The sequence below is a fragment of the Pollachius pollachius genome, assembly GCF_949987615.1.
Source record: "Pollachius pollachius genome assembly, chromosome: 15".
NCBI classification, from domain to species: domain Eukaryota; kingdom Metazoa; phylum Chordata; class Actinopteri; order Gadiformes; family Gadidae; genus Pollachius; species Pollachius pollachius.
Window position 1 is genome coordinate 11773118 of NC_136948.1, and position 27298 is coordinate 11800415.

At 48.9% G+C, this 27298-nt stretch overlaps 1 protein-coding gene across 3 annotated transcripts in view; it reads right to left on the reverse strand.

The window, feature by feature from the left end:
• Window positions 1-27298, reverse strand: part of LOC307086550 (inositol-tetrakisphosphate 1-kinase-like) — a gene marked incomplete at its 3' end in the record, with an annotated part of 33675 nt that overhangs the window by 2863 nt on the left and 3514 nt on the right. Inside the window, exons 3-11 of one of the 3 annotated variants that reach the window (XM_079751794.1) lie at window positions 24776-24800; window positions 17208-17333; window positions 12986-13103; window positions 5242-5340; window positions 4374-4414; window positions 3855-4020; window positions 2159-2212; window positions 1091-1158; window positions 839-1001 (exon numbers count right to left, since the gene is read on the reverse strand). In XM_079751794.1, coding sequence (XP_079607920.1) covers window positions 839-1001; window positions 1091-1158; window positions 2159-2212; window positions 3855-4020; window positions 4374-4414; window positions 5242-5340; window positions 12986-13103; window positions 17208-17333; window positions 24776-24800 — 860 coding nt within the window. Of the gene's footprint in view, window positions 1-833; window positions 1002-1090; window positions 1159-2158; window positions 2213-3854; window positions 4021-4373; window positions 4415-5241; window positions 5341-12985; window positions 13104-17207; window positions 17334-24775; window positions 24801-27298 lie in introns of those variants that run through there. The other 2 variants (XM_079751795.1, XM_079751796.1) reach the window with 2 other exon arrangements.

Here is a 27298-nt window from a genome sequence, read left to right on the forward strand (position 1 = left end):
ATGAAACGCTGGTGGTCCACCTGACTACCTGTGGCCCTCTGTCCGTCGCCAGAGGGCTGTTGAGCTCGACTGAGTCTCCCTCGGGGTTGGAGAGACCGGTCGCTACAGCTAGCGAGCTAGTCATGAGTTTCAGATAGGCCTGAAGGGAGGGATGTTCAAAATGTATCTTACTCTAGATGGTTCGCCAAATTGCCTCCCCCAGCTTAAATAGGGAGAGATCCATACATTTTAAATAGACAATCAGTGTTTAATGAATTATTGTAATGCGCAGTCATAGTAATAGCAGTAATAGACGCTGACTCATTAGAGGCTTTAAAAACAACAACATGACCTACTAATGGGGAACTGGTTCTATAGATCTGCTCATGGGAAACTGGTTCTGCAGCCTTGTTTCGTATTGGTCCAGGTAGGCACAAAGAGAGTAACCCGAGCCCGCCGTGACCATGGAAACATACATGTTGGATTTCCTTTTGGCAGGCAGAGCTGCCGTGATTCCGTTTCCCATTACATCCCCTGATGTCCAGTGAACGACAGATACACACATTTAAACTGTGTGGAGCAACACATGGCTTCATGTTTTCATCATCTTGTCAGCAAGGGTGACAGTGAGTGACGTCCTGCAGATTGATAGTGAGAATGCATTCTGTGGCTCAGAGTGACTTCTTAAAGTTGTCTTCGACAGGAGGAAGCAGGAGGGAAGGTCATGACTGCTCCTGGCCGTTCCATGAGGAACGCCACCTTCTGAAGACGTAACTGATTACACCGTGCTGCTCCCGTCAGTGTGGTGTAGGGCTTGTTCAGCCAGCGTTGGGGGGGGGGGGGGGCGCGTGAGGCTAACCGGGGAAGGCGTTGATGTCGATGACAGCGTGCTGCCCCGTCTGGTTGTTGATGATGACGTCGATGCCGAACAGAGATGCGGCCAGCGACTGCCGCAGGGAGCGGGACAGCTCCCGGATCACGTCGTCACAGGGCGGCTGGGACAGCCCCTCCACGTTGTCCCTCTGCGACGAAAAGGAAGCAAGCGCTTGTTTAGAGTAGCCACGGCAACGTGTGCTCAGGGAGGCGGGGGGGCGTTGCTGGCGAAACGTACCGAGGTGAGGGCGGAGGACGACTCAGGCTTGGACACGTTGTGACTGTTGAAGAAGATGGCTCTCCGGTCTGAAAGGACAGAGGGACAGAAAGACAGAGAGAGAGAGACAGAGAGAGACAGAGACAGAGAGAGACACAGAGAGAGAGACAGAGACAGAGAGAGAGACACAGAGAGAGAGACAGAGAGAGAGAGAGACAGAGACAGACAGAGACAGAGACAGAGAGAGAGACAGAGACAGAGAGAAAGAGAGAGAGAGAGAGACAGAGATTTACGATGCATATTGCCACAGGTGGATGCAGTCAACATTGGAAAATCATCGACCATCATCTTCTCAGCCACCAGGGGTCAGCAACACTCCACATGAGGGTGTACGCCTCACATTGTATGCCTTCAATTATGGACTGTGGTTTTCTGTTCCCAGGGGAGAGGCGCCTCTCTTGATTGAACAAGCTAATTGACCTACTCTAGCTGGTTGAAGAAGCTTTAACCAGACCCGGTGTCAGCTGGGCAGCTGTTTGAGAAGGAGTGAAAACCACCGTCCTGAGGACACGGAGCAAAGGAGGCTCGGCTACAATGTGATTGGGGTTCATATCAGGAAGTAGGAACGTACAGTTGAACCAATCGACAGCAGCGGGTGCGGTCATTGAACGTTAGTTGAGTTAGCACCTGCAGCTCCACGCTGTAGTAGACCTTACATGTGATGGTATCAGCATAACTATCACCTGAACACCAGAGACAGAGGCAGAGGGGACGTGAGCTGGCGTTGTGTGATTGAGTCATGAACACTACTAGGAAACGAGAGACACTTGGCAGTGTGAATCGGAGGAAAGCAAACAGCCGGTCCCCTTTACCCCTCTCTGAAATCATTAACCACAACCACAAACCGACGTGAGGGAGATGGGGGACAGAGAGAGAGAGAGATAAGTCGATTTCACTTCCGCCCAAATTAATATGCTCTTGAGCTGTGAAGGTTCAGGAGTCAAACCCCCACCGACCAGGTGAAGACAGACGTTGGCCCATTTGTGTGACCACCCCCTCCCCCCCCCCGCCTGAGCCCCTCCCCCCTACCTGAGGTGGGCTCTGGTCCGACATGGCTTGGTTCTGTGCTGCTGAGCCCAGGTGCTGTACACGGGTTTTGATAAAGCATTACACAATACAATGAATGAATTGATTGATTAGATTGTCGGCGAGCCAATTAAATACAGGCTCCGACCGAATCAGGAAGTAGGCCAGAGGGCGGTTTCACTGACGCGGTCTGTCAACGTTAGACATCACCCCAAATCTGGCAACCCGTTTCAAAAGTCAACACGCCCACATATCCCCGAATGTACCATGTGACCAACCTCCACAGAGATAACGTAATTTGAAGACGGGGTCAGAATCTCTTCTCAAACTCCCGATGAGCAGTGCTAGCTTTACGTCCATTATTGTTTACCCAAAAAGTACAAAAAGAATAAAAAAGCAGGATTAATCTGTTTAAGGCCATGGACATTGCATGGTCCAGTTTGATGACCCCTTTACGGCCACGCGGTAAACAGTACTTTTATTAGACCCCTTATTTACTCTTGCAGTGTAAATACTACATTGAGCCTTCCACTTCAATGTCGTTTGATTCACAACCCTTACGCCCGGGTCCACAGGGAACTGGGACCAAGAACTATTTTCCCATGATGCCCGGGGTCGCTGCTCCGCCACCGGGTCCCGAGACGGAGCGTCGGGGCCTGCTGAGCCACACACCGGACTCCGTCCAGCCCAGGAAGAAACAACCCACCTTCACACACTCTCCGCTCTCCGGAAGCTGCTCTCTGCATCTTCATGGTAAATGGTAAACGGACTGCGTTTATACAGTGCTTTTCTAACCAGTGGCCACTCAAAGTGCTTTACTATATTGCCTAAAATCCACCCATTCATACACACATTGACACACCGACGGCGGTGTCAGCCATGCAAGGCGATAGCCAGCTCGTCGGGAGCAGCTAGGGGTATGTGCCTTGCTCAGGGACAACTCGACACTAAGCGAGGAGAAGCCGGAGATCGAACCAGCAACCTTCGCGTTACCAGCCAACCCGCTCTACCTCCTGAGCCTCATGCCGCCCCCGTCTTCAGGAGCGTAGTTCACCTGTTTTGTAACCACGGAGCCCGAGTGTCTGTCACGGCCAGCAGATCGTACTCCCCTGGCCAGAGAAGGAAAGGGAAAGACCGCCGGCCGTCCCTGTGGGGTAACCCTGAAGTCGGGTCGTGCCAACTCTCTGGAGGGGGGGGGGGTTCTCTGTACCAGCCGTATAGAGAACCATGGCTGGTTCTCTGTAACCAGCCGTGCCCCACACTCCCTCGACCTCACAGGATTAACACTGCACGCTTTGCATGGACAACCAAAGTAGACCGCTCGCTCTGCCCCGGCGCTGGTTTGCATGGGGCTCTGCTCGCCGCTCCACATGCAAAACGCCGCCGAGGGCAGCCCTTCAGAGACAATGGAGCATTCAGGGAGCGCGGCCCCGCCGACCTGCGGAGGGAATCCTGGGACGCCGCTGGACATGCAGCACGCAGCGGGACAATCCCCTCAGTGTGGTTCATGATAACACGAGGCAGCTGAGCCGCACTGCGCTCTGCTTCCTCGAGGAAGGGGTACAGCAGATGGCGGGGAGCTACAAACAGACTTTCTACGGGAACCACCAGAGAGGATTCTGGAGATTCTTTGGAACGGTCTGGCCGGCCGGCCGGCCTACGTGCGTCCGTCCGTCCGTCCCCCCGCCCGCCCGCTCACCTGCGGGTCCGAAGGGGAAGTTCTTCAGGGAGGGGCGCTCCACCACCGTGTAGGCGTCGCCCACCACAAACACCTTGTAGAGCACGGCGTTGTGGTTGATGAAGCTCTGGATCACGCACGGCGGCCGCACGTTTATAAGGTCCTCCTCGCTGAAGATGATGGCCATCTGGGGATCACACAGACGGAAAAAATGACTTAAAAAACATGGTAGGAAACCATGTTTCCTACCAAAACCCATCCGCCCCCAGGGTGTTGTTAAATTTGTTCAGGGTTCAAAGTTCCAAGTTCAATGTGGGTGTGTGTATGTGCATGTGTGTGTGCGTGTATATATGTTTGTGTGTGCGTGTGCAGGAATGTGGAAAATCCAGCCTGGATGGCCGTAAAGCTAGCCGGGTGAGCCGGGCCCTGTGGCTGATCCAGGCCCTTTGTTTGGGGTAAATGCCAAGCCGCCATAGAGAACAGTGTTACTGCTTACACCGAGCAAACCCCCCGAGGGCCGCTTCACCTCTGACCCCTTACCTCATGAGAGTTGGTTCCATGGGCCACCCGTGTTTTGCAAACTGAAAAAGAGCGAGAGAGACACAGTCGAAGGTTAGGAGGGAGAGGGAGCGCGGTGGAAAAGGACGAAAGGGCCAGCGACATGTTCAGTGACGACATCCAAAAGAAACCTGTAATTTATTTCATTAAAAGGTCGTAGAAGGAATATTTTCCTTAGCTTCCGACCACAACGAGACGGTACCAGAGCTGTTTGCCTCCAGCCAACATCGCTGATGAGATTAGCAGCCCGGTCCGACCCTGTTTTGGAAACCCGGGCTGATAAACACGCGGCACACCGCACGTTTTAGCCATCGGTTCACAATCTTTAATAGTTGATAGTGCCGAAAATGATGATCACTTTGAATGAGTCATTACGTTTCGTCGGTAGCATCATCAAAACATTGGCTCTGATATCCAGTGAGTGATAACCAAAATAAACAGACCCAGTGTACAGTAATAATTGACTACCCCAGGTAAAGGCAGGATGGGTTAGGCTACTACTAGTGACTAACCCTAGTAGTGGGTTAGGCACTAGTGCTGTGTGAACTAGTGCTCCGGACCAACACAACGCTCCGGACTGACCCCCAGCGCTCCGGATCAACACAACGCTCCGGACCGACCCACAGCGCTCCAGACCGTCCCACAGTGCTCCGGACTGACACACAGCGCTCCGGACCGACACACAGCGCTCCGGACTGACACACAGCGCTCCGGACCGACGCACAAGGCTTCGGACCAACCTTTAATACCGGCCGGTGTCAAACGTTACTCCCTCGGTGGAGGGAGGCACCGGGCCCAGTATTGCAGACCCTGAAGGGACAGAGACCGGATGGGGGATAGAAGGACTTACTGAAGGGGAACGTGATGCCGTGTTTCCCGATCTGCTCCAGCGTGTCCGGGCCGCACTCCTGGTTCAGAACCATGAAGGGAGGAGAGCAGAGCCTCTCGTCTGAGGAGGAGAGAAAGGGAGGACGTAAGAGAGAGCTGGCTGGAGGAGTGTGGAGGGATGAGGCGGGTGGTGCTGTGGTTAAGGCCTGCAGCCCTCAGCGGTGGAGCTGGAAAGGTCAGGGATCATACCAAACCAATCCGGTTCTAGCTGTTGAGCTCAACAATTTAACAACACCCAAATTTAACGAAAACATCCCACCAAACCTTTAAAGGGTAATGTTATCGGTTCAATAAGCTCATAAATCTCACTGAAATCATAAACTAAAAGGTTGGTTGATAGCGAGCGCGTTCTACTCAACGAGCCAGACAGCGGCGCCAGCTCGATCATGTGGGATGACATTTACCGTACATAACAATAAAACAAGGAGTTCTCATTAAGTCTTGGATTGAGCGTTATAGCTAACTATAAAGATACATGGACCGCGTGCGCCATCGGATGCGAAGCTTCGGAGATAACTGGGCTAGCATAAACAACATTTGTTTGCGAGTCATCTTTATCTCTCCCCAGCATTACGCCTCCTGCCACCCAATAGCCAAGGCTGGGCGACAGCGCGTCCTGCTATCACAGTGGGACATTAGAGAGGTCGCTTCATCCACACCCCCGCTCACACTCACACACATGTGACCAACATGCACACACACACACTTTCACTGCACTTCGTTCTCATGTCCTTTCCCTCCCTTTGACAGGATTAGAGAGAGAGAGAGCGAGTGAGTGGCGAAGAGAGAGACGGACAGAGAGCAAGAGATACAGAGAGAGAGACGGAGACAGAGAGACAGAGGCAGGGACAGACACAGAGAGAGAGACGCGCGGAGAGAGGAAGAGAGAGAGACACAGAGAGAGACATAGAGAGAGAGACAAAGAGACGGAGACAGAAGATGGCCCAGGGCTGTATCCTGGTTTCATTAAGCCCATCTGAAGGCGGCTAGCCGTGCACTCCAACACCTCCCTGGCACCACACACACAGGGACACACGCTCAGGATTTCACAAACAGGTTGGACCTGCTCTGGGAAGGACGAGTGCCGCACGCTTACACCCAGCTCTGCTCGGTGACATCATCGCTGCGACTCTCTGAGGGAGGGAGGGAGGGAGGCTGACTGAACACTGTCTCTGATGGACGGTGTCCATTACCGACACGCAGTGAGCTCGGCTGCTGAAATAAGGGCTGAACGGATGCTTTTGATAATGCATGGCTTCCTCCAAGAGACTGGGCCTCAGCACTCTTTGGGGAGAGAGACTCAGGCTCTGGTTGCTGCTTCTGTTTGCTTAGGAGGTCGTTCAGTGACCTCTGGGAATGAAGAGTTTACGTTTGAATACTTCCTTGGAAAGGGTTTAAATAAACCGAATGAATGATTATGTACCACACATAAGGAGAGCATGTACAGTTGTATATTAACAGCCCCCTTAAATAAATACACATTATGACAGCTGCCTATTATGGATGTGCAGCCTAATGTTTCGTCTGCGTTTCCTTGTACGCGATGGGATGCTAGTGAATTTCCCCGGACTGAAGCCAAGGTAATAGCACTGGGCGTTGGTTTTCTGTGGGGCTCAGCGGTGGACAGGCCTGCTACGTCACCCCCTGCTGAGGTCAGGACAAACAGATCTCCCTACAATCTCTCTAGTGCTGAACGGCGAGCTACTGACACACACACCCACACACAAACACACACGCACACACACGGTCATGGTGGCATTCGACTGGCTAGTGTAACCCAGAGGTTAAGAGTTCATCCAGGAAGTGGAATGGTATCAAGGAAGCTCACTTCCTGAAAAGTTTGCATTGTCAGATTCTGGACCAGGTCCCATTCTGGACGATTTGACTGTTCTTCCTTGTGATGTTTCTCCAGTCACGCTGTCTGTAGAGGAGCAGCAGAGCGAGGCAGATCTTCAGCCAGAGGCCTTGGGCTCAGGTCACGATGAGTGCTCACTGATCGCAAGTCCTTGTAGTCCAACCACTGCCTGAGCTTCCAAAAGAAAGAGGGCAGGATAAAAAAAAAAGAGGACTTCCGAATATCACACTGTTTCCACTTAAGGGAGGCGCTGTGATGAGAACCTCTACGTTAATGGAAGTCGAAAATAAGTCTCCCTCAGGAGATTGACGTGGAGCAACATCACCCAGCCCTGCTCTGCTGCTCTGGCCTGCTCTGCTCCACTGCTCTGGCCCGCTCTGCTCCACTGCTCTGGACTGCTCTGCTCCACTGCTCTGGCCTGCTCTGCTCCACTGCTCTGGCCTGCTCACTGTACCCTGAAGTTCTGAATCTAAGCTCCATGTTTCTGGTCTTGTGTTGTTGCTGGTTGGGTTAAGGCAGTGAGATGCACAGAGGCTATCCTATAATTCTCCTGAATGCTTGTCTTCCACAGTTGGACGTTTTTCGAAAGATTTGGTATTTTTCAACCAGGAATATCCTCTGATCATTTAAGGGACGAGTACGGAAACAGTTTGAGATTGGTCCAGTATTGAGCAGGACGCTGCAGCCGTAAGCTGTTAAAACGCTCTGCGATCCTGGGGACCCAAAATTATCGCACAAATGGGTCCCAAAGACTTCCTTTAAGTACACCAATGACATTGGGATGGAACTCCATTGGTTGGATATCCTGACAAATCCTATTCTAAGACTCAAATCTCTTGAGGCAAAAGTAGGCTGTACTTCAAACTAAATGGTCTATTTATTTAACCTCTCAGTCCAATTCAGTAAACTTGATGACCTTCAAGTCATTCTCTCCTCATTATCACAATGTATTTGTTTATTGCCAGTAAGCAAATAACACTTTGAACCTAGTGCAAGGAAAATGCAATGCGTCTCAAAGTTAAGTCGCAGTATTTTTCTCACAGTGCGTATCTTTGTCACCATATGCGTTATCATCCACAAAAACACTGAGTATGAGCATCCTGTATGAGTCGGACTCTACTCGTCTCACTGTTTTACTCTGCCGGGAAGCTCAGCACCAAAACATCCCTCACATAACAACATGTTCCTGTGACACCAGCCTTCCCCAAACATGGCTGATTTAGACCCCTGTCACGAGTAAAGTATCTCATAACTTCTAGCGCCACGTTCAAACCAAAACAACCATCACAGCTGCCCCCTGAGGTGAGAACTGATATCAGAAGCGCAGTGGGGATAAGTCAGATGAGAGTGTTCCTGCGTCTCACGGCGTCCCCGCGTGACTCCTGCTGGACCCGCGGCGGAGGGGGCTGTGGAGATCAATCTTCACCGCTGTCTAAACACCGCAGGCTACCCTCAGACCCAGCGGAGCCGGTTGCCAGCGGTTACAAAGCACCCGTACTTGTACAGTTAGCCATCTTTGGTTTCTCTCCAAAAGGTGTTGGGCATCTCCTCTCCTCCTCCACGCTTCCGCCTTTTTCTTTGAGGTGTCATTGAGTAAATAAACATCGCTGACCCCGGCCCTCTAGAGATGGGGGGAAACGTATGAAGGGATTGGGTGATTTGATAGATGCTGCACTGGCTTCTGTGTTCTGAGACGAGTATATTTAGCTTGCAGTAATTTGCATTTTGCTGCCCGTATCTCGTTGCCTAGCAACCCCCAGCATCCTCACTACTCCAATCACAACGTTGCAGATTGTGTATCGGAAGACAAAAGGAAATGTGATGGATACTTCATGACATTGAGGGGAGCGTCTCAGTGGATGAGATGAATCAGCATCCATCTGTTTAACGAGACACAGAGGGTGTGGGGTCAACTATGTGCAAGAGGGAGAAGACAGGAGACTGGAGTTTATAGTTTCTATGCTCAGTGTCTGATTCCTGAAGCTAATGCATTTAACCTCATTTTAATTTGGCTAGTGAGAGCGTTCTCATTTGTTCCCAAGGCGTTGCAGTCCCAGGAGGTTTGGTTTCACCGAGTCGTCCCATTAACAAATTAGCAGGGTCCTGTGGGGTCGTGTTGTGACAATACAGCTCCACACGTGAACTGATGAACGCCACTAAAAGGCCTGACTGCAGTCCGACTCTACAAATGGGGGGTCTTCCATCCCGAGGGAACTTCCTGATCCCAACCCCGCCCCCCTGTATTCACACAGGCTTACCTTAAGTGGAGAAAGAATACCTTAAGGACCGACGACGTACAATAAATGGCCTGTTGGTCTCGGAACCTGACGACAGTTGCTAGGTATGAAAACAGTCTGATGCATCAAAGCGGCGCGTAAACAGAGCGCCCGTCGACTCCATCGGCTTGTCTAAACAGCTACCTTGCTCTGTTTCTCTGAGGAAACACAAAACCGTGGTGGAGAGGCCAGGGGAGGCGGCGCGTGCGTTCCAGCCCGAGGAACCATGAATCACGCACACCTGGCTCTGTCCAGCGGCCATCCATTAGCAGGGCCATTGTCTGGCCGCCGTCCATTAAACAGACCATTACAATAACTTCATTCTCCTTCGCCCTGTTTGGAGTAATTCAAACAATTCCCGTAAAGCGGAGATGTTTGTGTGGCCCGGGAGACCGCCTCGCATCGCCGAGCGACTCCGGAGAAAGGGTTTGTATACACGTCTTTTATTTTTGTCCTCTTTCCACAGAAGTGCAGGGTGCACCTCGAGTGCTTCCTGCCATTGAAGGCTATTCTGAGCGGCTCAGGCTGCCTCACATGGCAGCGCCTTTAGGCCTTCAGAACCCGTTGCCTAGGCAGCTGGAGCCGCTCCAGAACTCTGTGCTCTCAGCTGATAAGCAGGAGGAAGTGACTGGGCCCGAGAGCGAGTGAGAGAGAGAAGCAGACTTTCTCCTCTCTGGCGTTCTTCCTCACATTCGACGACACTGTTGAACTCCACCATCGACGCCGTGTCTATTCGTTCTAAACTACGTCTGCTGTGTGTAGCTAATCACAGCAAGGGCCCTGATAATTCCATATTTAAATGATCATCTTTCCCTCCGGTTGAAGTGGTGTGCAGCACTAGAGATTCTGGTTGGCCGAGCAAAACAAGGTTTCAACCGCCCTTCGTGGGCAAATGGGCAAAAGTCTTCGTGGGCAAATCATTGCGAGCGATCGACGCAAGCACCTCTTGCGAGAGCTGCAAGGGCGCGTACAAAAGATTTGCAATGAGTAGGCCAGCTTTCCTCTTTCATCACAGAGCACAGTCCCACAGTCACACCACGGGACGGACACACGTGCAGAGCCAGGAAAAGAGAGAGAGAGGAGGGAGAGCTAGCGGGATGCAGAGGGCGTTGTTACATAACCTTCATCGTCCCAGAGCCTGTTGAATATTCTTCAGAGAGATTCTTCAGGTTATTTTCAAATAAACTGCTGACTGTGCAGACAGTGTAAAATGTCTGTTCCACTGACAAGAGAAGTAGTAGTTCTTCTGGTGAACATACAGAAGGGGTGTGTGTGTTTGTGCCTGTAAGTAAGTGTGTGTCTGCCTGTAAGTGTGTGTGCCTGTGTGCGTGCGTGTGTGTCCGTTGTCATACGGTGCAGTAACAACATTTCCCTGCCATGTTGGGAGGAAATATTAAGAAGCGGACGACGAGTCCCAGGTGTGTTTACAGGGTGTGTAGGCGGTGTATGTATAATGGAGGGGGGGGGGGGGGGGGCGTGTCTGCTCCTGCTGCTCACCTCCTGTCATCACTCTGCTCGGCCAACAGAAATTGGCCCCACGTTTATAGACCCGGTGACAGGGATAGGTGCTAACGGGGCCAAATGAGGAGGCACACACACACACAGACACATACATTCAGCATACACCCCCGAACACTACCACACACACACACACACACACACACACACACACACACACACACACACACACACACACACACACACACACACACACACACACACACACACACACACAAACATTTGGCATACACACACGTACCCACGTACCCACTCCCCCCCCAACAGGGCCCATGGGGTCATGCAAGGTTCAGACAGGAGAGTGAGGGGAGATGAATGGCTGTCACACCGAGGGGGGAAAAATACAATTTGTGATGCGAGAGCTACGTCGGGCCGGAGATAAATCCTGGGCTCGGAAGCAGCAGGCCCCATCAATCTGTTGAGAGTGTGGTTCCACTCCGCCGCTCTCTTACTCTGGGCCTGGAGAGGAGACGCAGAGATCCTCAGTTCCTGTTCATTAATAACACATGTGCCGCTGGTTCACTCTGGCTCGCCTGCTATTTCGGATCACAATCCAGAGTTGTCTGCGTTTTGTGTAGTAATGCCGACAGAGGCTGACACAGGGCTGGGCGATATACCGGTAGTAAAATTTATACCGGTATATTTTTGAAAGAGATATGTAGTTGAGACAATATCGCCATACCGGTATATAATATATCATTTTGATGTTGCCTTGCGAGCGCTATTTTATAAGGCCGGCCGCTGCTCTCTGAGCCTACAAGCCATGTTCAGCTGCTCAATCCCGCCCCTTACATGTACGCAGGGTTCTCCCACCCACGTTACGCATCACAACAAACTTTGAATAAACACATGGTGGTCGAGAGTACGGAACCCGTAAAGGGACATGGGGTAAAAAAAAATGTTTTTAATGTTTCTCGTGAGCACGAGAAAGTATCTCGTGAGCACGAGAAAGTATCGCAAGCATATCACTGGCAGTGTGTGTGTGTGTGTGTGTGTGTGTGACGTCAGCGAGTCAGTGTACGAGCGAGGAGAGCGAGCGGTAGCGTGCTTGTCAGTTTAGTGAAGTAATGAACGAGTCCGGTTGTGTGTAAGAATAAAGTACCCAGCCTGTCAAGAATCGGTGGCCGCTTCATTCCGACCTATAAGCAGACCTACTGCCAGTCAAAGTGAAGGGTGTTGCCCCTGATAGCATCGGCCCTGGAGGGAATGTCTCCCCTGTGCGGGTTCCGTATGTTTCAAACAGGCAACACTTTTGATTTTTATTACACGGCTCTTCTCAATGCCGTGGAACGCTCCGTTCACTTGCATGGGCCCTTCACAACTTCCGGCGGTGAATTTATATTTGATAATTCACCGTTGCTAAGTATAATTGACCGCTGTCAAGGAAAACAAAGGATTTTTTGCCTCTAATGACGTCTTTGGTATCACTCCGCTAGTAGTCCGGTAACTTGTCAGCCCCGGCGACTTTGGTTTCTAAGCGACGTCACAACTTTGGCGGACTATTTCTCTGCTGATCAACACTACGAATGCTGGTTACAAATGAATTGTAAAAAGACACACCATGAAGTTTTTTTCGTTTAGGCAAGTAGCCGTGTAATAAGCGTGATAATGTATAGAACGTCGCCGGTCATTATCGAAAATAAGCCCCTTCAGGCCGAAGCAAGACAACTCTGCTGCACGTCGGTGTCCTGGTCGCATTATCCCATTATCCCTTACATATCTGTTGTTTTAATTGCCACCTTCGTGCACCAGGGCACAGCGTCCGTGTTCAGTGTGAGATGTCTTCACCAGTGAAGTCTTCTACTGATGGGCCGGCACGTCAAAAGAGCACACTCCTGATTGACATGCAGATCGACACCCCTGTCCTGTGAGGATGCTGTGAAAAGGGTCTACTCCGCACCTAATCTTTTTTGGAGTTTCTCAACTCCAAAAAACGACCAAAACTCTACAGTGTATGTTCACGGCCTGGTGACCCCCCCAGCTGTGACTAGGTGGGTCCTCCACGCTCTGGGGCCAGTTGGGTTAGGGTTAGTGGTGGGTGGGAGTGTACTGCCTACCTTGCATACAGTCCTCTATCTTGTGTATGAGCTGGTAGGACTTGCAGCGGTCCAGGAGGGTCCGGATGGCAGGGAGGGGGTCCAGGATGATGGTCTCGGGGTGGGCCTCCATGTAGTCCTGAAAAACACACGTCGAAACACATTGAAGCCAAACGCACACGCAAGCTTGAGATGACATGTTGAGGCGGCGATCTCAACGATAATCCTTAAACAGATGCCAGTTCAGTCAGCGTCCATCGGGGAAGGAAGTTTACACAATGGTGACGACCCACTGATGAAAGCCCTTGCATTTTCCATATTTTGAACGTTACGAACTGTGGGTCGGTCATTCCCGCCATGCATTCAAATCCCAAGCAGTGCAGTTAGTGAGACGTTTCCGTCACACAGCAGTGGATTTTTGTTTGAAGTGCTTCTTCAAGCAAACACTCAAGGGGCTTAGCTGCAAGTATGTGCCGTGTGTGCGTTTGTGCCTGTGTATGTGCGTGTCACATGAGGCCAGTCATCCTTTGCCTGAGAGGCAGGTTGTTGTTGGACGAGGTCGTTCCTATCCCTTCTATTTCTTGCGTAACCAGACCCTTAAACCACTCCTTACCCAGCCGTCTTCTTCAAATATGTTCCCTTATACACAAATCCCCCCACCCCCATCACCTCCTACCCTAACCCTCCCGGGGTTTCCCGCAGAAAATGTGTTAGGTAAGGTGGTGGGATTGCCGTCAGACCGAGTGGGGGCTGCTAAGCAACATTGTCAAAATAACAACTGAAACAGGAACAGTCAAAGAATTTGTGCAATTTTTGCTTAACAAATATTTAAAAGAAAAGTGCTTAACAACATTGCCAAAATAACAACTGAAACAGGAACAGTCAAAGAATTTGTGCAATTTTTGCTTAACAAATATTTAAAAGAAAAGTGCTAAGCAACATTGTCAAAATAACAACTGAAACAAGAGACAGTTAAAGGATTTGTGCAATTTCAACTTTGAAAATATTAAAAACTAAACTTTTTTTATTCAAAAACATTTTGTTGACGTAGTTAGGGCGGCAGGCGTGTGTTGCTTAGGCCGCCACCTAAAATGCAAAGTGCTGTGGGAAACCCCGCCTCCTCACTACCTGTCTATTCCTTCCCTCTTTCTGCTCCTGTTTGGTGGAAGCACCCACAACAACAATAACAACAACCCTCCTTCTAACTTTATTAGTCCTTCTAAAAGGCACAGCCGCTGGGCTCCAACCGGGCGCCCCACCCCTCAAACGACATCCTCAGTGTTTTGCGCCACAACATGTAAACCACCAGGTGTCCACACTGATCCGCGTCTGCTTGACAGGAGCCAGCGGCGGTGGTGGCGGCGGCGGCGGTGCCAGCAGACACAGCCCAGGCCCCATGCCTCCAGGCAGCACACTGCCCTTGGCCCGTGGCCCGTAAACAAAGCCTGGAGGTTTGTCCCCGAGACGGAGGAGCCATCTGTAGGATTTCCTGCCGCGCGGCATTGATCAGAGTCTGTCAGGTCGATATGTAAGACGGACTGAGAACAAAAAACAAAACCCATGAAGAAATAAGCGAGCCAAATGAATCTGCCTGTAGTTTAGAAGAGCAGGCTGCGGTGGAGGACCGAGGGCTGCTGGCGCTTGCGTCTGAACAGTGGTCTGAACACAAGGACAAGACATTTAGGTTTCTAGGCGGGGAGGTGAGCAGTGATACACGCTTTTCCTCAGAGTGTTTGAGGAACAGAGTGATGTTTTACTACAGAGGGAAGGAGGGAGAGGCATGCCTCGTGTTCAACCTCATTTACATTCTATCCCCTGGTCTGCAGATCCAAACAATAGGAGACAAGTCATCGCGTTCAGGCCCTCTTTATTGCCCAATTCAAATTTGAAACATGGATTAATTTTAATTACTCTTCCTACACATTGTGAGACCCTACAGTATACCTTATGGCCTGTCTACGGCATGTTGTAATTTCCCCAAAACCTAACATGTGCACATCTTGCGGTCATTGTTTGTTTAGCTTTGGAGGGAAGCAAAGCCTCACCTTCCTGATAATGCCACAATAAAACCATAAAACCTCTCGCCGGCCGGCCGGTTCAAAGTTCCCCTCAGCTCCTCACCCCCCCCTCCAACAGCCTTTACACATGGCATTGATGTGCTCTGAATGATGAGCGGCGCTGGCCCCCAAGGTTTCAGGTTCACCTCTAATGGGCCTTGGACGGAGACAGTCTCCTGGCGGAACAGGCCGTCCCCCTGCCCTGTTGCTACGAGCCTCCAGCCTGCTGGGGAGACTGAGTCAGCCCGGCCAGCAGAGGAGGAGGGGCCCGGAGTAGACCAATGGCGGCTGGCACGGAGCCGTTTCCATCTGACTAGGGTCCAATGTGTTTTAAAGGGTGCCAGGTCTGCAACTAATGGATTGATTTTGTCGTTTCGATGAACGTACAGCGTACGAGAACATAGATAATGATTACATTTTCAAAGAATTCAATGTCAGAATCCTGAAGGACTTAAGCCAACAAGACAATTAAAAATAGGGACCATCCCTTCAAGGAAATACCTAAGTAAATATTGAGGTAACACATACCAAATAGTCCTAGTCACTAAGGGACTGAGTGACTAAGTGACCTGCTTCACAGCTCCTCTGAGTCATAAAAGGATCAGAGAGAGAGAGAAAAGGATAGAGAGAGAAGGAAAGGGAGAGGGAGGCGGAGGCAGAGACAGAAAGATAGACAGAGAGCGAGAGAGAGAAGGAAAGGGGAGGCAGAGAGGGAGATGTGTGATCATGAGATGTTGAAATTCATTTTCATACCAAGTGTATTTTAAAAGTGTGAAGACACATCCACGGTCGGAGATGTGACACGAAAGACTGATCAGTATAAGTTCCTGTGACAATCAATCGCATCTCACAGCAGTCTGAAGCAGCACAACACCAGCATGAAGATCTTCGGATAGCATGAGGTTCACTGACATGTTGGCCTAGTTCCTGACTTCTTGGTGAATTATCTATTTGAGATAGAAATTAGCATCCGCCTTCAGCAGGTATGCTGAGAATTGCTTCATATGATTTTTCTGTGAATCCCAACCAGGTGACAATATATTTGGAGGTAGCTTACTATAAAAGTTAAAATGTAGACTGGAGATATAAATACAGTTCATTATAGGGCCCACTGTCTCGTATAATACTCTATTTGATCAGATATCTAGGATTAATACCATTACTACTACCACCAAATGTCAAAGTCTCAACAACAAATAACAGATATTCTTTATAAAACAAAAATGTAATCCAACCCATTTGATCTAATCATCCGTCCGGCTTAAACACATTATGGAATAGGAACTGTTTCTTTTTGGAGGCTGGAAGACAGAAGCAGAAACAGAAGCAGAAAATCCCCAGCAAGTTACAGTAGATCCAAGCAGTCCTGCCTTGTGTGTCCTACTGTGAGCTGATGTCAGGGTAGATATTTCTGCTATATGATGGTTATTCCAACAGATATAGACTAAAGAAGGAGTACTGTTTGGAAAAGAGTCAACGCTTTGTGGAGTCAAACTCCACAAAACCAAGCCTGGCTGCAAGCAGTTTCTGGCTTCAAGCGTTGTCGAGTGTTGAGCAGCCTCCAAATGAAAGAGAATCTTCTTCCCATCAAATTCTGTATACTTTGTACCGTATTTTCCGCACTATAAGGCGCACTTAAAAGCCGGTAATTTTCTCAAAAAACGGCAGTGCGCCTTATAATCCGGAGCGCCTTATATATGGATCAATTGGTTAATTGGTTGATCCATACTGGTTGTAAACGGCGCTCTGTCAAAATGTTTCAGTATGAAAACCAATAAAAACAATTTAATAATAATAAAATGTTTCACTACGACTACGATAAAGCCACACCGCTTGCAGCATTACGGCTATCGTAGTCAGTGCACACAGCATTTTACTGCGCTTACTCAGTCCCAGTATCTCACAGTATCACACTCACAGTATCTTCTATGCTATGCGCCTTATAATCCGGTGCGCCCTATTTATGAAAAAAGTTCTAAAATAGGTCATTCATTGAAGGTGCGCCTTATAATCCGGTGCGCGTTATAGTGCGGGAAATACGGTATGTATTTTGTATGCTCCCAACAATACATGGGATATCCAACACATTATATGAATGCATAGAATGTCCTTTGTACACCCACTGCATCCACACATGTTCTGTTCACACATGTTGTCCTCTCTTCCTGAGCGGAACCCATTCCTACCTGCACTCTCTGCACCTGAAGCACGGCCTGAGAGTCCTTCTGGTCGGCCTCCAGGATGAGATCTGTCAGCTTGTGGATGATCACGTCCAGGGGTCCCTGCTCCTCCAGGGGAAGGTTGAGGTCCAGCTGGGGGGGGGGGGGGGAGCAGTCAGGGGTTAAAGGTCAAGGCTTCCAGGATGTGGGCAACACGTTCAAGAGCAAAAACAAAGTCGATTATTTTACGATACTGTGATGGTGCGTCGTGACTCACGACCAACAGTCAAGCCTTGGTGTTGGGTTTGGTTCTAAACAGTTTTACCATTTGCCTGAGTCATGTCTTTTCTTGTTCTGAGTTCATAAGTTAATTAGTAATTAGTTCTGTGTGTGTTGATTGCTGGGGCAGGTGGTGTATGAAGGCCACTGATGAAAGACCACCAGTGCCCCCTCCATCTCAATGGTGTGTTTCTTCTACAGTTGTCATCCTATTGTTTCGTGGTGAATAAATATATCATCCATTCAATGTACTTTTGGTACTCGTTTAAGTTCTTCTGGTGCAGCTGAGGTGACACGAGGCTGTAACTGGTGGGAGGTTTTCCGTTAAGGTAGTTGTCATTCATGAATTTAAAACAGGACGAAAGTTGTTTAGTTGGGATGTTGGCAATGAAAACAATTCACGCCTCATTTGCCAAGTGCTCAGCTGACCTGAAATGTGAACACAAACCGACTCCTGTTCCCTTGGAGACCGGCTACAGTTTATTAAACACAACAGGAAAACATGTTCGGGGGGCGGTTTCACTTCGTGTTAGAAAGATGCTTCTAGACCGTTTCTATGACATCCATCAGACACGTAAGGTGAGGGTAGGCCTGGGCCAGGGCCCTGGGGCGTTCAGTAGAAGATCGAGGGTGAGAGCGCTCATCACATCTACACCCAGGTCAGTGGAGCCAACCCACCGGCCTGTGCTGACTCACTGAACCTATGAGCCAATAGTTTCTGTAGCCATAACAGACGACCCACAACAAACATCTGCTCTCGGATGGTTACTACTGCTAGTGCGCTTCTTGGTCACGTTCAGCTCGCTTTGAGTGTGCTAGGCCGCTACGTAAACAGGGCTGTACCTGTGGCCCATGCCTGGCTAATCTGTGAACAGGTGATTACCAGATTACCTTTCACAACGGGATGGTTAGGCAGCACCTGCATCAACAAGAGCTCAGACTGGAGGAGGATTCCTTTAACAAGATCCCCCTTTGTACGGCAGACCCAGCGCCACCACCACGCCTTAGCTACATGGGCTGTTATCAATGGGAGGCCCGGGCCCCGGCTGTAAACCCGTTCAGCTCTGTTGGCTGAAGGGGGGGCGAGAGCCAGAGTCAATGGGGGCTGGTTAATCATCCCAGAAGAAGTGATGGCCAGATCATTAATTAGTTAACCCTTGGTCGAAGCTTCCCAGTCGATAAATAAGTGAATCAGACGCCGTGACCCATCCGACCCGTTTCTATGTCGGGCACACAGGAGCTGACTGAGGGCAGGGTTCTGCTGAGGTGATAATGATCTCTTATCTGGGGGTTTGAGTGACGTTGTTCTATGTGAAATTATGAGTCATGAGGCAGAAATCGAATGCAAGTTTCTACACTGATTAAGCGTATCTGAATGTCAATGACCTGTTAAAACGGCATCGGTGTCAGAGAATTTCCTCATTAAAAGTTGATGTCCCTAAACATGCTATTTTGACTACTGCAGATTAATGAATTGTAACGCAGTATGAAGTCATCCACCTCATTTGGTTTCCCTGGTGGCAAGGTTTCCTGAGGTCTGATCTCATCCGTCCATAGCTTTACACCAGGATTATAGAACATCTGCCTTATTAACTAGTGTTGAGTAAGCCCTTTAATAAATCTATTTAAAAAGGTTCAACAATGCAAAAATCCCTCTTTAGCGAGTGAGTCGAGACAATGGTATGACCTATTGGTTAGCAAGCCTCAGACATGACAAGTGAACAAAGAAGGGTTTAGAAATGTGATGGAAGAGGAAACCCACACTGCTCGCACCCTGAGAGCCGTGTGTTGAAAAGTCAACATCCATAAAACTCCATCCTGTCGCAACATGCAGACTTGCATACATGGTGTTCAACCACAACAACACTGCCGTGCCTACCAGAGGAGACGGGAGATAGCAGCAGCAGCATGCAGTCTGGGAGTGGGTGCATGAAAGGGTGAATGTTAGACAATATTGCAAAGCGCATTGAGTGGCCACCGATTAGAAAGCGCTGTATAAATGCATTCCGTTTACCATTTAACTCTCATTCAACTATTTAGTCTCTCGCTTACACCACATAACAGGCCAAACCAACGTGCTCTGTGGTGGGGTCATTGCCCACCGGAGAGGACACCTACGAGGGGATGAGCTGTTCTCGCCCTACGGGGATTGAGAGTGACGTCGCCGCGGCGCTCTTTCAGGAACCCAGGGGTCAAGTGCCTGTGGATGGGGGGGGGGGGGGGGATCTGCTGAATGCTAAAAGAAGGAATGTCAGATGATCTCCCTGCACGTCCCTCTGGAGGGGGGGGGGGGGGGTCCGGGTGGGCTGAGGCACTGATGGACCGCCTGGAGCACAGCAGGACGTGGGGAGGGACGGTGGGTCAGAAGGAATATATTTCCAGCTTTTATCGAGCTCCACCGAGGGCTTTGGCTGGCCCCCCCTGGGAGATCCAACACAGCCGATTCTGATCAAAAAACAAACACAGAGAGCCATATATGACCATTCCTGTCCCTGGCGGGACCACACACTAGCTGAGTGTCCACTTTCCACGATGTCTCTGAGAGGACGGGAGGGCAAAGGACCCTGTCCCCGTCTCTCCTCTGTCTCCCGGCGGTTCCCATGTAGCAGGCCGACCTTATCTTCCCTTCTTTAATCTGAGTGGATAAATACCGTGTGCTAAGAGTGCAGCGGGAGACGTGATGAATGATTATGTTGGATGGCGTGCGGACCACTGACACACTTGTGTAAGTGAACCTACATGCAGCAGAGATAATAGGGCCTGGGGCCACAACTCATGAAGCACACACTGAACCGAAGAGATGGAGGAAAGAAGCCTAGCACTGAGTCTCCTGCTAAATCATGAGTGCTGGGTCAAACACAGAGCTAATTTGGCTGAATGCGGCTCTTATGGGCTCCCCTGGAGGCTATCGAATAATGAGACGTCTCTCAGCAGACACCCTCCCTGGTACCGAAGCTTATGAGGTATTTGACATTCAGCCTTCATCACCATGGATACCCATCACAGAGGAGTACATTGGGCTAACCACGAGTTAATCTAGACGCACGATGATGAGACGGGGGCTAGCTAAACACATTTTTCTGTTCGGACGTTTTCTTAAATGAGAGTGAACAGAACGACCCGACACAGAAGGGAGGGAAGAAAACAGCTGTCGTGCCAAAGCTCCGGCGGCCCTGCTCAGGTTTAGAAGACAAAAGCAGAGGACAAGTGAAAACGGAGGGAGAGGACGGTGCCAAGCGAGCGTTTACCCAGAGGCTCCGTTACAAAGCGGGTCTGTGGCTCTTGCGATGCTGCCCAGCAGGCACGGTTGGCAAGGGAGCGACTGTCCAGTACGCCCCATCCCCTCGCTCACTGCCATCACAGGCCTAGCAATAATGGAGATTTAACAACGTTGGACGAAGAACTGATTCCTCGTCAACCGTGTCATGCCTTGGCTGGGATTTAGTGAGGGACAGGAAGGAGTCAGGGTTTGGATAGCATCTTCACATTCTCATCTCTGCGTCCTTTTGACTACGGATCCATGTTTGAGCCCAAGTACTTCAGCTCACAGCGTACCTACTACCTACTAGTATCTATGATCTACACCACAACAAGCAGGCCCCACAGACACGCCATCTCATTGCTCTGCCATAATGACCTATCAGATTTCAGCCTCTAGGTTGCATTCAAACAGGTGGTCCGTTGCCTGCGCATAAAACACAACCGTATAAAACACGGATGCACTCGGACCAGGGACCACTCTGCTTCGTAAAATGGTAGCAGTTGTTACTACAGCAAGGGATTGAGATGCAGGGCAGGAGAACGAGACAGGAACATTCAGATTCTTAGATGATGTAAAAGCAGTTTGTGCTGATGAAATATTGATTACACTGTGCTCCTTATGTATGGGTCGCACTGCTTTACACACATGGAGCCTGAGTGCTTTGTTGTGGTGTCTATACTCTATACTCTACTGTACGATCGGGGTACAGTGAATGACTTGGCTGCCCAAGGACTTCGCTCTCCTCTCCCTCTCCATTTAGACTGGACGCCTTTGTGTCAAAAAGTATGCAGACATTGTGCATATATTTAAAATATAAAAAGATGACCTCTACGTAAAACATGGTATTAGCTCGTTAAGTTATGAAAAAAGCTTTGACCACAGTTGAATATGCGGCTGAGAAATAGCAAGCGCAGATGAATTAACTTTAACTTCCCAAGCACTTATGCAACGTCTGATAATAAGTCAAAAGCTTTGTTTGGGCATGCATGTACCAGTGGAGATAGAGCCCACCACTGGACATAAGGCCCATCAGTGCGGTGCACTAGTGGAGATACAGTCCACCAGTGGACGTACAGCCCACCGATGGAGAAACAGCCCACCAGTTGAAATACGGTCCATCAGTCCATCAGTGGACATGCAGTCCATCATAGAGTCCATCATAGAGTCCATCATAGAGTCCATCAGTGGACGTAAGGCCCATCAGTGGACAGACAGTCCATCATAGAGTCCATCAGTGGACAGACAGTCCATCATAGAGTCCATCATAGAGTCCATCAGTGGACGTAAGGCCCATCAGTGGACAGACAGTCCATCATAGAGTCCATCATAGAGTCCATCAGTGGACGTAAGGCCCATCAGTGGACAGACAGTCCAGTTTTTTTTTTTTGGGGGGGGGGCAGGCTGCTCAACAACATTGTCTAAATGATAACTGAAACAAGAACACTCAAAGAATTTGTGCAATTTTAACGGGTTTGCCGTCAGACCTTGGAGGGGGGGGCTGCTAAACAACATTGTCTAAAATGTTGACAATGTTGTTTAGCAGCCCCCCCTCCCTGGTCTGATGGCAAACCCCTTAAAATTGCACAAATTCTAAATGACAACTGAAACAAGTGTTCTTGTTTCAGTTGTCATTTTCAAACGGCCCATCAGTGGACATCAGTGGACATACGGCCCATCAGTGGACATCAGTGGACATACGTCCCATCAGTGGACATACGTCCCATCAGTGGACATCAGTGGACATACGTCCCATCAGTGGACATACGTCCCATCAGTGGACATCAGTGGACATACGTCCCATCAGTGGACATACGTCCCATCAGTGGACATCAGTGGACATACGTCCCATCAGTGGACATACGTCCCATCAGTGGACATACGGCCCACAAACTGAGCACTGAAGCCTTGAAGGTCTTGCCTATACGGACCCCTCGGGGGAAACCGAGACCAAGACCGTCCAAACAACTTCAACTGCTTTTCTGTGGAGTGAATTAGAAGGAACAAACACCAGGAAACCATGGAAACCCCAGGCAGACATTCACCCCGCTCGCTGCTGGTGTTGCAGGGAGATAACGGGAGGCACAGTCGGAGGCTGCCCACTGTGGTTCCCAAAGATGAATTCATCCAAAGCAATGGATGGATCACAGGAAACAAGGAAAACCGAAAATGCTGTCAAGCCATTACACGACATAGTGTATATTAACTGGTAATGTTGAAAGAGCTCTATTGGTCGTCACTGTGTTCACCAACGAGCCCATCTTAATGTTGCACAATTAATGTTATCTTTACTGTCCTGTTTATTTCTCCCTTTTTTATGGATAACATACAGATGTTGTTCCCACGCTACAAATGGAAACGTCAAATGAGCTCCCAGGGGCGGACGAATTTAGCCACGATTTGCAAAACATAATGATGTCATAACGACCGCCAACCAATCCTCCAGAGGTTTGAAACACGGCGTTATAAATACGGAGGTATACTCACTGCACCGCCCTGGCAAGGTAGACACAGATGCATCTCAGGGAGAGCGGTCAAACTAGCAAGACACCATTTTGGTGGTTCTTGGTTTGGGGTGGTAGGGGTACGACGCTGCCACCACACTCAAGCCCTTATACCTTATGCATTTACATTAAGGGCATTAAGCAAAGCGACCTACGGTTCATAGAAACATTCACACACCGACAGCGGAGTCAATCATGCAAGGCGACAGCCAGCTCGTCAGGAGCAGCTTGGGTGAGGTGTCTGGCTCAGGGACACCTCGACACTCGAAGGAGACGGGAGTCTTCTCCCGTCTCCTTCGAACCACATCCATAGTTTATCATTCAGGATGTGAAAGCCACAAGATAACTAAATCACCTCGCTCTCTATCTCCATCCTCAAACACCCTCTACTTTATCGTGATAGGGAGCAACAGCCCGATACATCGGCCTTGCATATTGAGGCCACAGCATTAAAATGGTTGAACTATTGGTCCATCGGTAGGACCGGTGGTGTAGGCGATCTCAAAGCATATACCATCGACCGGCCTAACCGGCAGAGGCTCTGGAGCCCAATCCGCAGCATGTCTGGAACACAAGCAATTTCCCAAGAACTTACATTGACATTTGAAGAAGCAATATATCGCTATCAGTACAGTAAGGATGTACATAGAAACAACAACAACAATTGCTAGGTTAACCCATTCCCCGTATACAACAAAGATAGCTATGATAAGATGCTACACAATGCCAAGTACTATTTTTAAGTGCAAGGAAGGACCGTACAACATACAATAAGTGTGCAGTGCGAACTTCCACTCGTCACACTAAAATAAAGCTTCACATCCTAACGCACCCAATGCTGACATGCATGTGGGCTGCAGCCCTGAACCAACTGTCTGAAACACAGGGGCAACATGTCTGAGACACAGGGGCAACATGTCTGAGACACAGGGGCAACATGTCTGAGGGTTTAGTTATGGTTCCACATCGACGCAACGCAAGGGGGTTTACAGACCGTTACAAAAATTGTAACTGTTCATCGAGGCGATGCAGCAGCAAGGGCTGTGATTGGTCATCTCACTAAAACCCGACGCAGAACCAAAACAGGCTCACGTGTCTGCGTGGTCATTGCGTTGCGTCGACGTGGAACCATAACTGAGTCTTTAGACACAGCAGCTGCGGCTGTTGGGCCGCTGACTTCTACTGCAGGGTCTGCTGGTTGTCCTGGAGAAGCTGAGTACATACTGGGAAACAAAGCCCTGTAACTTGGGGCCTACTCCCAGGAGAGAGTTCTGTCTGGGTGTGCAGAATACATCATGACCAAAATGGAGCATAAACTCCCGAGGCACAGACGGTAGAAAAACAGACATGGAGGATGAAGTAGAGCACTGGGAAGGACATGAAAGAAGAGATCAGTGTTTGGAGGCCATGTTGGATGCTGATGAATCCAATGCAGTGCGTTTCTATATTGGATTGATAATCATTGTGTGTAGGTCGGTCTGCATTTTTTGGGCCATAAGCCATTGATAACAAACAGTGATTATCAGACAATAGGAGACTAGGTGGCACCTTACCTGAACAACTTCAATTCCTCTTTTCCTGAAAGAAAAAAGAAAAATATGAGTGGGGAAATATTCTGATATGAAAGAATGTTACATATAATTTTAACATAACATTACATATTTTCCTGAAAAAGCATCATGACTAATAACTTGTATTTCGAAACAGGAGGATACGAATGCATAAATATTATTAATGTTTTTTATACTAGATCACACTCTACTTTTCACAGACAGCCGAGGGATTCTTAGCTTTGACAAAAAGAAAAGGTTGCTTGGCAACAGGTAGAGTGAGAACCGGGGTTGAGCCCAAACAACCATCAGCTAAGTGCCTTCCACATTTCCATATATATTTTGTTTTAATTCTATGCTACAAGTTTATTCTTCATTGTATTGTAAAAACAAAAAACTAAAATCTAATTTCTATGGAGTACAGCCATGATTCTGCTATTGTTTAAAAAAGTAAACAATCAAAAAAATCGTAATATTGTATCGTTGATTCAAGATCCAAGTTTCTTCTATTCTACACGTCCTACAAAACACACATTCCCCTTTTATAACCACGCGACGACCCAGGCAGGCACCAGGACATCTAAACTTGATCTAGACTTGTTCAGATCTGTTGGATGCTGGCACGCCCATGGGGTGCTCGGAATCAATGAGCAACAAAATCATTTTAGGCTGAAGAATGTAAACAGGGTTGATGTCACTCTGTACTGCTGCTAAAACAACCCAGTGTCAACATAATGTGGCAACAACAGGTGATCGGACAGAACAAGACCAAAAGACCCACAACCAACAGCCCCAACCACGGGGCCCGGTGGCTACGTGGTTAGAGCCCCGCCCCGGGCCCCACTGGAGCCGCCCCACGGGGCCTCACAACAATGCTGATACTTAATACTGCAGCTGGCCTGTTTATTGCAGACAGGGCCTTCGGTTCATCCCAGCTCTGATATATAGGGAGATTGTCTGCTCTCCGATGTTGTTGCAAAGCCTTGACACAGAGGCGGGATAAAGAAAAGACTAAACAGAGCGGCACGCCAGGGCCAAACCATTTTGTTTAGGCTTTAAGGAAAATAAGAAAACGCGAAGTGTACCGACATAGCCACACCATGTGATTAGTAGAATACCTACAAAGTATCTGTTTAAACTAGTACAGGAACACTAGTTACAAGACGGTTTGGATACGAAGCAATGAATAAGGTTAGGAAAGGCGTAGGTGTGTCTTAACGGCATGTCAGCATACATTTACTTAAGACTACCCAACCCTAAAAACCGCCATCGCAGGACTGTTTAATGGCCTTCTCCTGACAGGAGCCAGTAACAATATTTTCTGAAGAGCCCGATAACGCAGAGGAGAGCGGTCCAAGGGGGCATATTATGATTAGACATAAGCATTAGGGATGGGCGATATGGCCTAAAATCCATATTGCGATATACATTGCAGCATCTTGCGATAACGATATATATCACGATATAAAATCATAAAATAACCGTTTCAGAACAGGTTACATAGACTCTAAGGAAAGCCAAACTGCTAAATGTATTTAAAAAAAAAGAGAAATATAGCATGTCATTTCAAGAACATTTATTGTGAAACACTGTAATCATTCAACATAATGTTGCAGATAAATAAAATTAGTATTGGGTTTCTTTCCTTAAGTGCAAACCATTCTAAAAGGCACTACACTTAGTTTAAGTCCCCCCATTTACATTTAGGGCATTTAGCAGACGCTTTTATCCAAAGCGACTTACAATAAGTGCATTTGTTACAATAAGTACATTTGTCATAAGAAGTGAAACAATATATCGCTGTCGGTACAGTAAAGACGTTCATAGAACCAAGTGCAAGTATTACAATCGCTAGGCTAACCCATTCCCCGTGTAAAGCAGCGATAGCAGCTACTGTAGATGCTACACAATTAAGTACCTTGAATAAGTGCAATGTACAAGTGCCAGGACGTACAACATTCAATGGTGGCTGTGCATTGGTTTCTATGCAGAGTCGAGATGAACTCTGAACAGGTGAGTTCAGAGTTGATTGTTAAGATTTTTGTCGATTACGCGATATTTTTTATCGATCAAAAGGAGGTTGACCCAGCCGGAGAGGTGGTCTCGGAGACGTTGCTCAACATGGAGCAAAGAGGAGACGGAACGTCTATTGGATATTTGGGTCCGATATCCAAAAGACATTCCGTCTCCTCTTTGCTCCATGTTGAGTCACCACCCGACGGTCCAACAAAAGAAAGTAAAAAGTATGCTGGAAAACATAACTTAAAAATGCCGATGCATTTAACACATTCCGAGTCAGGATGAGGGAGGAGGAGTTGGATCGCTCCGCAGATCAATGTTTATCACGCTGGATATCCATGATTGTTTACTTTCACCGGTGCTTCCCCCCCCCCCGGACCTTTTTGTCCAATGATTTAACGTTCTTTGCACACATGCGGGTTTGTTGACAAAGTCTGGCACTGTTCCGAAAATTGCATTGTGAAATGGAACCGCACCAAACCAAAAATTAAACATTGTATTTTGCGT